The 14,147-nt window shown below is 35.0% G+C and overlaps 1 protein-coding gene across 1 annotated transcript; it reads left to right on the top strand.

Annotated features, from left to right (window-relative positions):
• The first annotated feature begins 9,500 nt into the window (after positions 1-9,500).
• On the top strand, positions 9,501-11,037 carry LOC110450362 (lisH domain-containing protein C1711.05-like). Its single transcript, XM_021497841.1, has 2 exons — positions 9,501-9,526; positions 9,879-11,037. Exons 1-2 carry the CDS (start codon positions 9,501-9,503, stop codon positions 11,035-11,037), a joined length of 1,185 nt encoding a protein of 394 aa, XP_021353516.1.
• The last annotated feature ends 3,110 nt before the right edge of the window (positions 11,038-14,147 follow it).

Here is a 14,147-nt window from a genome sequence, read left to right on the forward strand (position 1 = left end):
AATGTAAACAAATATAAATCTCCCTTTGGTAAGTAAACTAAATAGTCACATGTAAGAAGCACCAAGTCCCATGATCCTGACACGTCTTGTCCAGAGAAATATTAAATATTGGCGTTGTTCAAAAGTGTAATCGTTTTAGAAATCAATGATAGTGTTAAGATGCATGCTGTCTTGTGACAATGTTGGTTAGTAACACAAATAGCAAATTACCTGTACGTATACCATTAATTGTATTAAATAAATATAAACATACAGGAAAAGCTCTCTTGAATATATAGATATGAATATTTTTGTTTCACAGCAATTATGACACAAATCATTCTAAGCTATATTAAACACTCCTGTTCGCCCGGATAGAAGTGCAGATGTTCTTGACATGGGAGGAAACCGAATGACATGAGAAAAAATATCACTTGGTCGGGTTGGTAACTCAATTAATTTACCTGCCCAATCGGGGAATCGAACCCAGGCCGTCTTGGTGAAAGGCGAATGCGCAATCCACTGCGCCATCCGGTCACCCAAATGCGTCTGTTCCCGGCGGAATCGAGAGTAGTTATTATTATGGGACGACCAAAGAAGTAAGCATATTCACCTATTTAGTTTAAAATGAAATCAAGAAATAATCGATATTCCATTTATTAGAGACACCTGCTACTGAGTTGTCAGAACATATTGCATTGTGTGGCGCTTCGATAATGGTGTAATGGAGCTCGGTTTACGGCGTCATGATCATTGTTATTGCGTATTTTGTCATAGTATATGCTGCCCTAGGTTTTATTTGTACATTAAAATGGTGTATTTTGTACACTAGTTCTCACTACCAAATGTTTATGGTGCACTCGGCTGTGTGTGGGTTATGTTCATATTTCAAGATACAAAGTGATAGACACTGCTTGTGGATTTGTTAGTCTCCGATATTAGCTGTTACCTTGATGGCCATCGTTATATACTTTGAGTAGTGGCATGGTTCAGTATATGAACACTTCACTAATTATTTAACCTGAAATTAATAAGTACTCTTCTAAACCGCCAATTCATATACATTGCATAACGAGGTTTAAGGTACCTCCCCTTTTGTTTTACATTAGTTTAAACAATTTTGGATTTCATACATTTTGGCACCTACATTGTTGCATCGACGATTTGTCTAAGAAGGACGTCACATCTATGTTATTCAGTTTTTGCATAATGAATTTGTTACCAATTTCTGTTGGTGCAATCAACTGATCATGAGCACGTGTTACCGCAATCTTCCATTACTTAGACCGTGTATCTTGATATCATATTCGCACACATGTTATAAATATACAAAGTAAACTTTTATATTATGTTCCTACATATTCTACTTAATGCAAACCTTTGTGTTGAGAATACGTGTGTAGGCCCACTATTTTCACATATATGTGGTAACGCTCATTTTTCTCCACGTACGTGACTATAAATATCAGGGATGAGTTTGGGTTTAATCTAATAGTAACAGCTATGGTTATGTGAGGAAAATCCAGGCTCTCGTGGTGGAGGAAAACCGGAGTACCCTGAGAAAAAGCATCGATCTGCGCACAGTACCTTGAGACTGCCCCACGTGCCCCAAGATGGCAAACATGGGTCACAGAATAAATATGTTTAACACCACTATGTCCACAGTTTACGCCATATTTGAATGAGAAACTTAAATTACACGTAGACCTCGAACCCACGACACAGTGGTGAGTAGTGATCGTAGATGGTCAGACATCTTATCCATCCGGGCACTGCAGCCCATTCAACAGGGAAAGCTTTAGCAGGCCTGACCGAGATTCGAAATCGAAACCATGAATCTAAAAGAAGTCTCGAATCAACTGATTTAACTTGTTTTGGCGATCCACCCAGTACAAATTATGTACAATGCAATTAAACTAGGACATATACTCATTGTTTGCGCTTTCCGACTAATTCAAATTGGAAGAGCTTTGATTATTCATCTTTTTGGAATAGAATATGTTGTAACAAAATAAAATGACGATGTCGAAATGGCCGATTGGTTGGACAGATCGATTCAGATGCCACATGCCAATACTGTTGGCTGAGGTCCAAACTGTGCATGCCGCATCAGATTTCGATAACATAAATGTGAAATCTGTAAAGTACATTTTATCTCTGGCCGTAACTCGGCACGAGCCCCAGAAGATTTAACAAACGATAATAACCTTAACTGTCCGTTTTAGAAAATAGAAAAATTAACATAGGAGATTATCTCAAAATCTGTCCTGTACTTTTGATTTCGTACGCATTGCATCAACATTCGTCGGGGAGTTTGCATCTAATGCTATATTTGAAATAGAGCCAAATTTACCCAGTATATTGGTTGTTTGCCAAGTCGAAAAGAAGCAATTATGAATTAATTAATTTACACTAAAATATGCAAATCTGTTGAGCTGACAGGAATAATACATTTTTTGTTTTATTTTGAGAGCATCGTTTTAGTAAGTGTGGTTCATCTATGCATTTATACATGTACAACCATTGTCAATACAAAAGCACAAAGTCATCAACAGTTCAGTTTCTACAGAAGTGGGTGTCTAGTTGAGAAGACTACACGTAATGCATTTAACAAACATCAAGGTATTGGAGAAGTAAGTGAATACCTAGTGTAACGAACTATTGAGATAGCCTTTCGTCAGTTCATTAGGATTTCTATATATACTTGTAAATAGTCGTTCAATACTGTAGATATCACTAGTGTTAGACTCCCCGTGTTTAACTGTATTCATTGTGTTAATACATGTGTAAAGACTGAGAGGAAACACGGATCAGAATTCACCAGTTCTAACCCCCCAAAAATATCAATATCAGAAGAGTCAACAGAATGCATACAATACAATTCATATTTATCTAAAGTCTACATTATAAACGAAATACCCACCCCACCCCCACCCCACCCCTCAGACATACACATACATACTCACACCCACATACATAATACACTGTTTCTTTAGATGTTCAATTTACTTGATTCTACGGACCGATGTGTGGATTAAAACCTGTAACAAAGATGAATAGTAAAATATAAATTATTAAACAATTAATTACTACTAAATAAAAGTATCACATTGTGCACTTATTAATACCTACGAAATGAACATATCATATTTTACACTTATTAAATACTACTAAATGAAAATATCACATTTTACACTTATTAAATACTACTAAATGAAAATATCATATTTTACACTTATAAGATACTATTAAATGAACTGAACCTGACATTATCGCTGCATTGTTCACGACATACATTAATTGTTGAATAAAGGAGATTTTAATGTGATTGTTTAAGAATTCATTATGTTTTCCTTGGATCGTTGGACAATTGTGATTAAATGTGCTAACATAGACGCACCAAACAAAGGTGTCTGCATTAAAGAGACTGAAATGCCATCACTATCATACCAGTGTTATTATGAAGAAAGAAACGAAACTGTAGCATCGATAATTGCGCAGAATATTTACAAAACCACTTTATCTATAAACAGGCGAGTCTTAAGATTATCAAATCTCTACTAGAAAACCCTAAATATTTAAATTTAGAATAGTAAACCACGCGTCCATGATCTTGTGGTTACGATATCACAGCACAAGTCCATGAACTGTCCAAACAGTGTTGGAAGTGTTTACATCACTATCTGTATTGTCCTGGAGTACCCACGCGTAGCAAAATATTATCTTTACCTGAGAATATCAAAGGTAAGATGTTTGCACTAGGAGTCAGCATTGATATTATAACAGTACCGTATCGCATCATCCCATCATAAAAGAGGATCGGAATGACCGCACTATACCATACCTTTAAAATACCGATAAACATGGCTCTGCAAGCACCCTGTCATTGTAACTGTAGTTGCACCTGACTGTACCACCACCGTGTCATTTTAACTGTAACTAAATCTGGCTATACCACCACCGTGTCATTTTAACTGTAACTAAATCTGGCTATACCACCACCGTGTCATTTTAACTGTAACTAAAACTGGCTATACCACCACCGTGTCATTTTAACTGTAACTAAACCTGGCTATACCACCACCGTGTCATTTTAACTGTAACCAAAACTGACTATACCACCACCTTGTCATTTTAACTGTAGCTAAACCTGGCTTTACCACCACCTTGTCATTTTAACTGTAACTAAACCTGGCTATACCACCACCTTGTCATTTTAACTGTAGCTAAACCTGGCTTTACCACCACCTTGTCATTTTAACTGTAACTAAACCTGGCTATACCACCACCTTGTCATTTTAACTGTAGCTAAACCTGGCTTTACCACCACCTTGTCATTTTAACTGTAACTAAACCTGGCTATACCACCACCTTGTCATTTTAACTGTAGCTAAACCTGGCTATACCACCACCTTGTCATTTTAACTGTAAGAAGACTAATTGAGAGAAAAGACAACTAATTTTTAATCGAAGAAACACTAAAAGCGACGGAAATTTTCCTAATTATCAGTACTTGTGTTTCAAAAACCTTTCGTTGGTTAAAAAGATCGTGCAACAAGGGTTAGTAAGGCATTATTATCAAATTGTGTGTTCCTTTCTATTATTAAAATAATTCGGTTATACTATATATTGTACTTGTAATACACACTTCGTCTATATGTGGACTTTCACCGGTTGTTTGAATTATGCCATTTTGAACGTATAAGAATACCAGGTTAGGGAATTTAAACGAGTGTTTACGAAGGGTTCGTATATTATTATTGTTTGAATATGTGTGTTGCTTAGAAAAATTTTCAAACACACAGACTTGTTAGAGTTAAAATTTAACATAACAGCACAACATGTTATCTGTGACCTGCTGAATCGTCTTCATGACATAATGACACATGTAATAATTCAAAATATTCAAACCAGGCGGTAAAATTCTAAAAAAAAAAAGCTTCACCTTATTTAGTTGATCACTGTTTTCTGACATTAAAAGTTAATATCGTCAATATCATTAATAATTAAAATCATTTTACAAACACTGTTGTTGGTTTTTGTAATATTAAAAATATTTCTTAAAGCATAACAATGCGATTCATAAAGTACAGAGGGAGTGAACGCTGGTTGCCACACGCAAAAAAACTGGTGCTAAATGGAATATTAAACTCTTAACAAAACGCTGACGGTGAAATAAAACACATTAAATAATGATTGAATTCAATGGCAACGAATGGTATGACTTCCAATTTGAATTAATGCATTTATGTAATGCCAAACAATAGCAACCAGCTGAATATTGTCCATTTTTATAACTGATTAAAATATGTTTTGAAACGAAAACGTGAGCATGCTTTTTGTATCTATGAACCACCAGAAATGCGAACATTAAGCCCTTGTTCGGTAACCTCAGAAATGATAGCAATTCCGTCTTTGCGTATTGCAGAGTTATCTTCTCTTGGGAGCAGGTATTGATTGTTACGTCACTTGTTTGTAAGAGCAACGGCATCAATTTCTGGGAAAACGACCTAATTTTCTCGCATAAACCAATGACGTAACAATCAATAACTGCTCCCAAGAGAAGTTAACTCTGCAATACGCAAAGACGGAATACTGAGGTTGCTACAAGTATTCTAATTATCAATTCATCAATTGTATCAATTAACAACGACCTTGCATGGTATTTCTTTCTTTCATTTTTCTTTCATTTCCTTTTATCAATTAAAATAATTAATGTTTTCAAACGATACAATTCTAAGAGGTAGATATGTGCAAACTACTAACGACCTTGTATGGTCTTCCTTTTTTTTCTTTCTTCCTTTTTTCTTTCATTCTTTTATCAATAAAAATTATTAATATTCTCAAACAATGACATATTTATATGTACAATACATAAAGGGATGTATCATGAAGAACAGTATTATAGTATAAAATACAAACAGCCTTGTACAGTATTTCTTTCTTTATCCTTAGTTCGTTTTGCTTTTATTCATCTTTCTATTGTCATTAGAACATGGTCGTGTCAAAACAGACCATTGGTCCAGACAGCTAGACCGGAAATGGACAACCCTTTTTAGCTCCTAACTAGTGTACTACCAATCATTTGACAGGGATCAAGGCTTGTTAACATATGATCAGGTGTATCGGAGGACATTCGCTCTGTAGTCCATTATATATGGAAGACCGTAATTGGCATCAATACTCAAGTTTGTCTTTGTTAATTTTTAACAGTTCAAACATGCATAAATGTGAAATAAAAATGTAAAGAAAAATACTAGGCAACGGTTTTATCATTTATATATTTGTATGCATGAATAACAAACAAGCGATTATATCTTTGATAAGGATACTTTTATTTAATATTAAAATCATGTCTAAACGCATATATATGTGTGAAAAACAAAGAGCGTTGTTGTTTAAGTGTATAGGTCAGTATTAAAAAGTATAGATATAGATATATTTAAACGTATGATGTAATATAGATATTATGTTAATAATATTATCTAAAGTTCCTTGTGTAAGAAAAAAGTGATCTCTCCAAACATTATTTATTACATATGTATCTATTATTTCATATAATGATTTTCTATATATGTTTCAACGTTTTATCATAATAATGAATATACAGCGATATCTCAAATCGTACAACTGCCCAACATACATTGCCCGTTGGGCAATGGTCTTCCATAGCTCAAAGACAGTTAACGACCAGGCGACACATTTTCTTTGCAGCTTTGACACACGTCAAAGTGTTAAGTAGAAACACGCGAACGAATGTCATTTAATGAATTTCGTTAAAAAAGGCAATAAAAATAGCGTTGATACAGTTTTCTTTGCTACATGCTCCAATGAACCGTATCGAAAACGACTTGAAAGATGTGTTTGAGATCAGATAGCGGACTCGAACGCGCCGTCACCATTTTGATTCTTTTCAATTGCAGATGAGATTATCTCAAACACGTTTGAATAGCTTAATATGAATGCTTTTCTAGAGCCCTAGATTTTTTCCGATTTTACAACGATTACATTTTTATGAAGTAAAAGAGATGCAGTTTCGCTATTTTATTTGAAATGTATATTGTGTAGAATTTTATGAATATTAACATTGTATTTTGAGGAGAAATGAGACTACTACCATACAGTATATGCCGTACATGATGGCAATATCAATCCTCCATTATCATAGATCAGGCAAAATGGCCAATAAATGTGTCAGATCGCACACGCCTTACTAATAATTGTTGTACACGCTATCACTCGGACAAACCAAATGGACACAGGTCATTTATTGAAACCACTGAATGATTTCTGATTGAGGTTGTAAACATGTCAACGTTTTACTAATTAGCATAGAAGTGATGATTCAATGTGCTTCAATATCAGGGTCTAGTTTAACCAATCTTCCTCAACTTAAAAGGACTGTCATTTGTCGTTTGGAGTACGACTTTGTCCGGTTACTTTGACTTTGTTGTACATACCTTTCATCTTGTACTCTTTATATCCCGTCCCGAACATAGCTCTGTAATACTTTGTTTTTGCTTAAAGAAAAATAATTGAATTCAATCTGAAAACGAACTCTCCGACTTCAAACAATAACAATATGGACAATTAGTATTGAAACACTGATTCGTGAGTTCGGCGGATGCAGTGCACACGTTCAAAATTTAATTCGTGGCCTCAGTTGGAAAATAAATTATAGAAAACAAAACATCGGCCCTTGTTAGTACTAATTGAATCCATCTCGGTATAATCTACATGTAACACGTTGTGTACGACTCCTAGGCGTCTCTGATGCTCACGTTCTTCGGCGGTTGGTAACAAGATATGACAAGGTACTTATTACCATGATGAGAATCAAATTAAAATGATATATGCCAATTAAAAAGACATCATTACAACTTAAATGACATAAAAACATTAGTTATTTGTCTACTGACTATAACGCGATGCCGTGATCTGCAATGTGCGTGCGGTTAGTGCAATGTGATGCCCCGAAGCGCCAGGAATTCGTCAATTAAAGGTTCCTAGCAGAAGGTCAGATAAAATTAATTTCGTAATGACTATTGAAGAAAGGGATTAATTAGCTTTGAGTTGCTTTTTAATACATCATTCATTGTGTTTGCTGTGAGCCATACGCATTATTTTTGTTTCTAAGAACTAAGAAATTATAACATAAATCCCCAATGGAGGAGTAATGAGGAATGATTGGTCCGGCGAGACATGCACTTATTGATCAACATCCTAATTAATGATTCGTTCTATGTATATTTTTCTTCATTTTTCTGATTGCAGTTCATAAATTGATGTTGTTTAAGACTTATTGAGCGACATTTAACTTGGAAGTGTAGATAACTATAATTTCAATCTGATGTTTAATTTGGTTTGCTTGACATGGTATAACTTCACAAAAGACAAACGATGATATAAAATTCAATTGGCCCATTTAAATATATGGTTATAGCTGCTTTGGAAAAATTAGATTCACAAAAAACTACAGTATAGATTTTTCACACTACATTTATTCATATGTTTTTTATGTTAATTCACTTGACGTCACTATTCAATATGAGTTTTGTACAATAGCTAGCCTTCGGTAAAAGGTAATGCGATTACAGCAGCATATTTCAAAAGTGATTACTTGTTTTGTGTGTATACATTTGATGTTGTAGTGTTGTTTCATGATGACAGTTTTTATTTGTTATATGTTGTGATATGTAAGTGTTCAATTTTCATTCTTGAAAAAGAAGCGAATTGCACTGGGAATTCGACCACTTCCTTGTTCAGCTGTACCTATTTAGACAAAGAAGTAAACACATCACGTAATACGCATCCAAACAACATGTATTTGTTCATATCCTATGCTCATATTTGAGCATACTGTCGTTATTACTTATGAGACCTATATTTTTGTATGTAATTATTTTGTGAGAAGAACTCGACAAAGGCCCAAATTAATATATACATGTGTGCATGTAGCTTGGCAATTCTATGCGAACAAACTTTTTGGGTTCCTAGCCGATTCATTGTAAAATATGTGGCTTTATTTATTTGAACACCTTATCAGAACTGTTAACAAAAAACCTTTTACCTAGTCCTTCGGTTTCACTTTTAGATAAATCGACGATTGATATCTTTAAGTAATAAGAATTTAATTGACCACATCGATCGTATATATACCCTCCAGGACACAACAGACCCTTTATCATAATTCGCGCTCAACTATCTTTACTTACAACTTTACAAACAGAGACGGCTAACTACTAATAGCGTGACGATTTCGAATTCTTCGATCTCTTTTTTTCCATTTTTGAAAGTGACATCCCTGACATTTCCCCAACATATGTTGTACACATGTTGCAGTGGATATGGTATTTGATAGCCTGCATTGAATACCATGATTTCAGTGTTACTTGATGACTACTGACGATCAAACTTAAAAGCTTTGACATAATATGCGTTGTTACTTTGTTCTCGTTTGGAGGACGTGACATTACTCGGATTTGAAACAAGCATACCTGGTGAAGTCGTCAATGAAGCAGATGACGCTTACCATCCGGAACACCTGGTATTATCCTCCTTGAATCTTCCATGGGACTTCATGTAAGTATTCCTTTTGTTCATACTTTCCTTAGTTTCGCCGGTAAAGAGTGAATGTTTCTTTTGTTCACATTGTTCGAATTCTTGTTTTGTTGATATAAGTAGTTCGGAATACTCTGATACAAGTAGTCCGGAATACTCTGATACAAGTAGTTCGGAACACTCTGATAAAGTAGTTTGGAATACTCTGATACAAGTAATTCGGAACACTCTGATACAAGTAGTTTGGAATAATTTGATACAAATAGTTCGGAACACTCTGATACAAGTAGTTCGGAACACTCTGATACAAGTAGTTCGGAATAATTTGATACAAGTAGTTCGGAATACTCTGATACAAGTAGTTCAGAATACTATGATACAAGTAGTTTGGAATACTCTGATACAAGTAGTTTGGAATACTCTGATACAAGTAGTCCCGAACACTCTGATCCAAGTAGTTCGGAATACTCTGATACAAGTTGTTCGGAATACTCTGATACAAGTAATTCGGAACACTCTGATACAAGTAGTTCGGAATACTCTGATACAAGCAGTCCGGAATACTCTGATACAAGTAGTTCGGAATACTCTGATACAAGTAGTTCGGAATACTCTGATACAAGTAGTTCGGAATACTCTGATACAAGTAGTTCGGAATACTCTGATACAAGTAGTTCGGAATACTCTGATACAAGTAGTTCGGAATACTCTGATACAAGTAGTTCGGAATACTCTGATACAAGTAGTTCGGAATACTCTGATACAAGTAGTTCGGAATACTCTGATACAAGTAGTTCGGAATACTCTGATACAAGTAGTTCGGAATACTCTGATACAAGTAGTTCGGAATACTCTGATACAAGTAGTTCGGAATACTCTGATACAAGTAGTTCGGAATACTCTGATACAAGTAGTTCGGAATACTCTGATACAAGTAGTTCGGAATACTCTGATACAAGTAGTTTGGAATACTCTGATACAAGTAGTTCGGAATACTCTGATACAAGTAGTTCGGAATACTCTGATACAAGTAGTTCGGAATACTCTGATACAAGTAGTTCGGAATACTCTGATACAAGTAGTTCGGAATACTCTGATACAAGTAGTTCGGAATACTCTGATACAAGTAGTTCGGAATACTCTGATACAAGTAGTTCGGAATACTCTGATACAAGTAGTTCGGAATACTCTGATACAAGTAGTTTGGAATACTCTGATACAAGTAGTCCCGAACACTCCAATACAAGTAGTTCGGAACACTCTGATACAAGTAGTTCGGAGGTCTCTGATACAAGTAGTTCGGAATACTCTGATACAAGAAGTTTGGAATACTCTGATACAAGTAGTTCGGAATACTCTGATACAAGTAGTCAGAAATACTCTGATACAAATAGTTTGGAATACTCTAATACAAGTAGTTTGGAATACTCTAATACAAGTAGTTCGGAGTTCTCTGATACAAGTAGTTCGGAATACTCTGATACAAGTAATTCGTAATACTCTGATACAAGTAGTTCGGAATTCTCTGATACAAGTAGTTCGGAATTCTCTTCTGATACAAGTAGTTCGGAATTCTCTGATACAGGTAGTTCGGAATTCTCTGATACAAGTAGTTTGGAATACTCTGATACAAGTAGTTCGGAATACTCTGATACAAGTAGTTCGGAATTCTCTGATACAAGTAGTTCGGAATACTCTGATACAAGTAGTTCGGAATACTCTGATACAAGTAGTTCGGAATACTCTTATACAAGTTGTTCGGAATTCTCTGATACAAGTAATTCGGAATTCTCTGATACAAGTAGTTCGGAATTCTCTGATACAAGTAGTTCGGAATACTCTGATACAAGTAGTTTGGAATGCTCTAATACAAGTAGTTCGGAATACTCTGATACAAGTAGTTTGGAATACTCTAATACAAGTAGTTCGGAATACTCTGATACAAGTAGTTTGGAATACTCCAGCCCATCCACGTTTTCTGTTTTTGAGTTGTACTTTCATTCTGAGGGGTCCTTACAAAATAGTTTCAATATGTTTAATGCAGTATACAGTTTCAGCATATCGAGTTATGGTACTGGTCATGTTTTTTTCTTAGGGACGTTTTATGGAACGAATATAAAAGTTAATACTGGGTGCGTACCTTAAATCATTTACATTTCGGGAGACATGAGTCTGTGCGTTAATCTGCGTAGAGAAATCTTTTCTACATGTAGGAAGCAATCGCAAAAATATATTTATCCCCAAAAATAAATCAGTAAATGTTTTGCACTATTTAGCATGTTTTTTCGTGTATTAAATGATATTAAGTCGTCTTTATTAATTGAGTAGTTATTGAATATCAATCTTATATCATGTATTAATAAAAAAAAATGTGTCAGAATAAAAATTGTACGTTAATTTATATTGTGTAATCATAGCTGTTATTTTGATGTAATTGTTTGTTGAGAGAACACTGATTTTTGTTTCGCTTGTTACCAAGTCCAGTGATATAAACAACGTTGAAATACAAATTGCCAGTCACTGTTTTCTGGAACATTTCCATCCCATACCAACTATATTTCGTTATCAATACTTTGTAAGAAATCGTGAATAAGTTGGTCTTTAATGGTTTTATATGTATTTCACTTTCTAATGGAGACAATATAGGATTGATATAATATAAAGTTATGTGTATGTAATTTCAATAGTAGATGTACATTTTTGTCAAGCTTTCTAATAATGACACCACCAAATAAATGCAAATTGTCCAGGTATTGGGTGCCTGTGTTACAGATTTTTATGCAGATAAAAAAAGCACTGATTATGCAATAACGATGCTACTGAATTTAAACTGAAACTTTTGATGCTGTGAGTAATTTATCTTTACTGGTAAATCCTTTCAGAGAAAGTCGTTTTTAGAATTGCACTTTTAAAAAATCATCCCTACACGTGTATCGAAGATTGGGTGGTCTTGGTGAAGAAAAGATGCAGATTTTGCTATCGTGAATGGTATCCAATCTTTCTTTATACATAGAATCACGGGAGATAAAACACTGATAAGGCTTGTATCACCCAGGTCGAACACACGTCCATTGTGGAGCTATGCACAAATTGGCACGACATATTTAAATCAGTTTTCTTAAATTATTGACAGAGATACCGATATAGATTTGATTATCATAAAAACATTAAATGTTATTACTGACGTCGCTCTTGATTCTTCCAATCAAAGTAAAAAAAAAATAGTTTGCATAAAAGCTGGCCGAATTGTTCTGCTTTCTTTACGCACCTTTCACCGTGTACAACATGGCGGTCGTTACATATCGAATTATTCCTACGCCATAAAGATGCAATCAGTCCGTACAGCGTGCGAATGATCATACAAATGGAAGAAAACAATCCCTTTTTAATATAGTCCGACAGTACCCAACAAGCTCTTGATTAGCATCGTATCCATGCTTGCACAAATAAACTTCATTAAGGCTAATTAACGAAGCATCCGACAAAGCATACACATCTCCGACAGTGAACTTGTCAGTGGCACACAAAACGATATCGGACTTCCATCTTTCATTGGTGAGTATGTCAAAATTATAAAACTCAATTGCTTCGGCTTTTTATATCAACTTTTTATTCTCAATGAACGTAGCACTTCAAATTTAATTGGCTAACGATTCCTAAAGATTTGTGAACTGGCTTCCGTCACTAGATGATTGATTTGTAGCACGAGCACTCGTCGCGTCGATGACTCCTCTATGACTGACGATTCAGTCATAAGGAGATATGTACTTTTCTACAATTATCAATAGTCATCTTTGAACAGGTGATTTTACGACTTGTATCAGATGCAAGCTCTAAACCGCTTCATTGCCTCTGAAAGACGTTTACCTGGGGGTAGATAGGTGAGGGTGGCCACTACCTTGTCAAACTGGCACTTCACATATGGTCTTAAAGTAAAAACTGACAGTTCATACATTTGAAATTTAGTTTTAAAACAAAAACGAACAAATAAACAACAATGAAAATTTACAGAAAAAAAAAAATTATAACAAAGAAAGAAAAAAATCCTAATGTTAACTTTCTGAAAAATCCCATCACACTACAGACAAGATACTAGAATTCCCCATCACACTACAGACAAGATACTAGAATTCCCCATCACACTACAGACAAGATACTAGAATTCCCCATCACACTACAGACAAGATACTAGAATTCCCCATCACACTACAGACAAGATACTAGAATTCCCCATCACACTACAGACAAGATACTAGAATTCCCCATCACACTACAGACAAGATACTAGAATTCCCCATCACACTACAGACAAGATACTAGAATTCCCCATCACACTACAGACAAGATACTAGAATTCCCCATCACACTACAGACAAGATACTAGAATTCCCCATCACACTACAGACAAGATACTAGAATTCCCCATCACACTACAGACAAGATACTAGAATTCCCCATCACACTACAGACAAGATACTAGAATTCCCCATCACACTACAGACAAGATACTAGAATTCCCCATCACACTACAGACAAGATACTAGAATTCCCCTTATCGTTTTTCATACATACTATACATTCCCAAATACATTCATCTTTACGACATT

This window comes from Mizuhopecten yessoensis, unplaced genomic scaffold, assembly GCF_002113885.1.
Source record: "Mizuhopecten yessoensis strain PY_sf001 unplaced genomic scaffold, ASM211388v2 scaffold5193, whole genome shotgun sequence".
NCBI classification, from domain to species: domain Eukaryota; kingdom Metazoa; phylum Mollusca; class Bivalvia; order Pectinida; family Pectinidae; genus Mizuhopecten; species Mizuhopecten yessoensis.

What these genes read in the sequence shown, in the direction of transcription:
- LOC110450362 (XM_021497841.1), top strand. Translation starts at nt 9,501, where the DNA reads ATGACGCTTACCATCCGGAACACCTG. An exon ending in CTTACCATCCGGAACACCTG is followed by an intron (nt 9,527 to 9,878) that starts GTATTATCCTCC and finishes TGATACAAGTAG; the next exon opens with TTCGGAATACTCTGATACAA.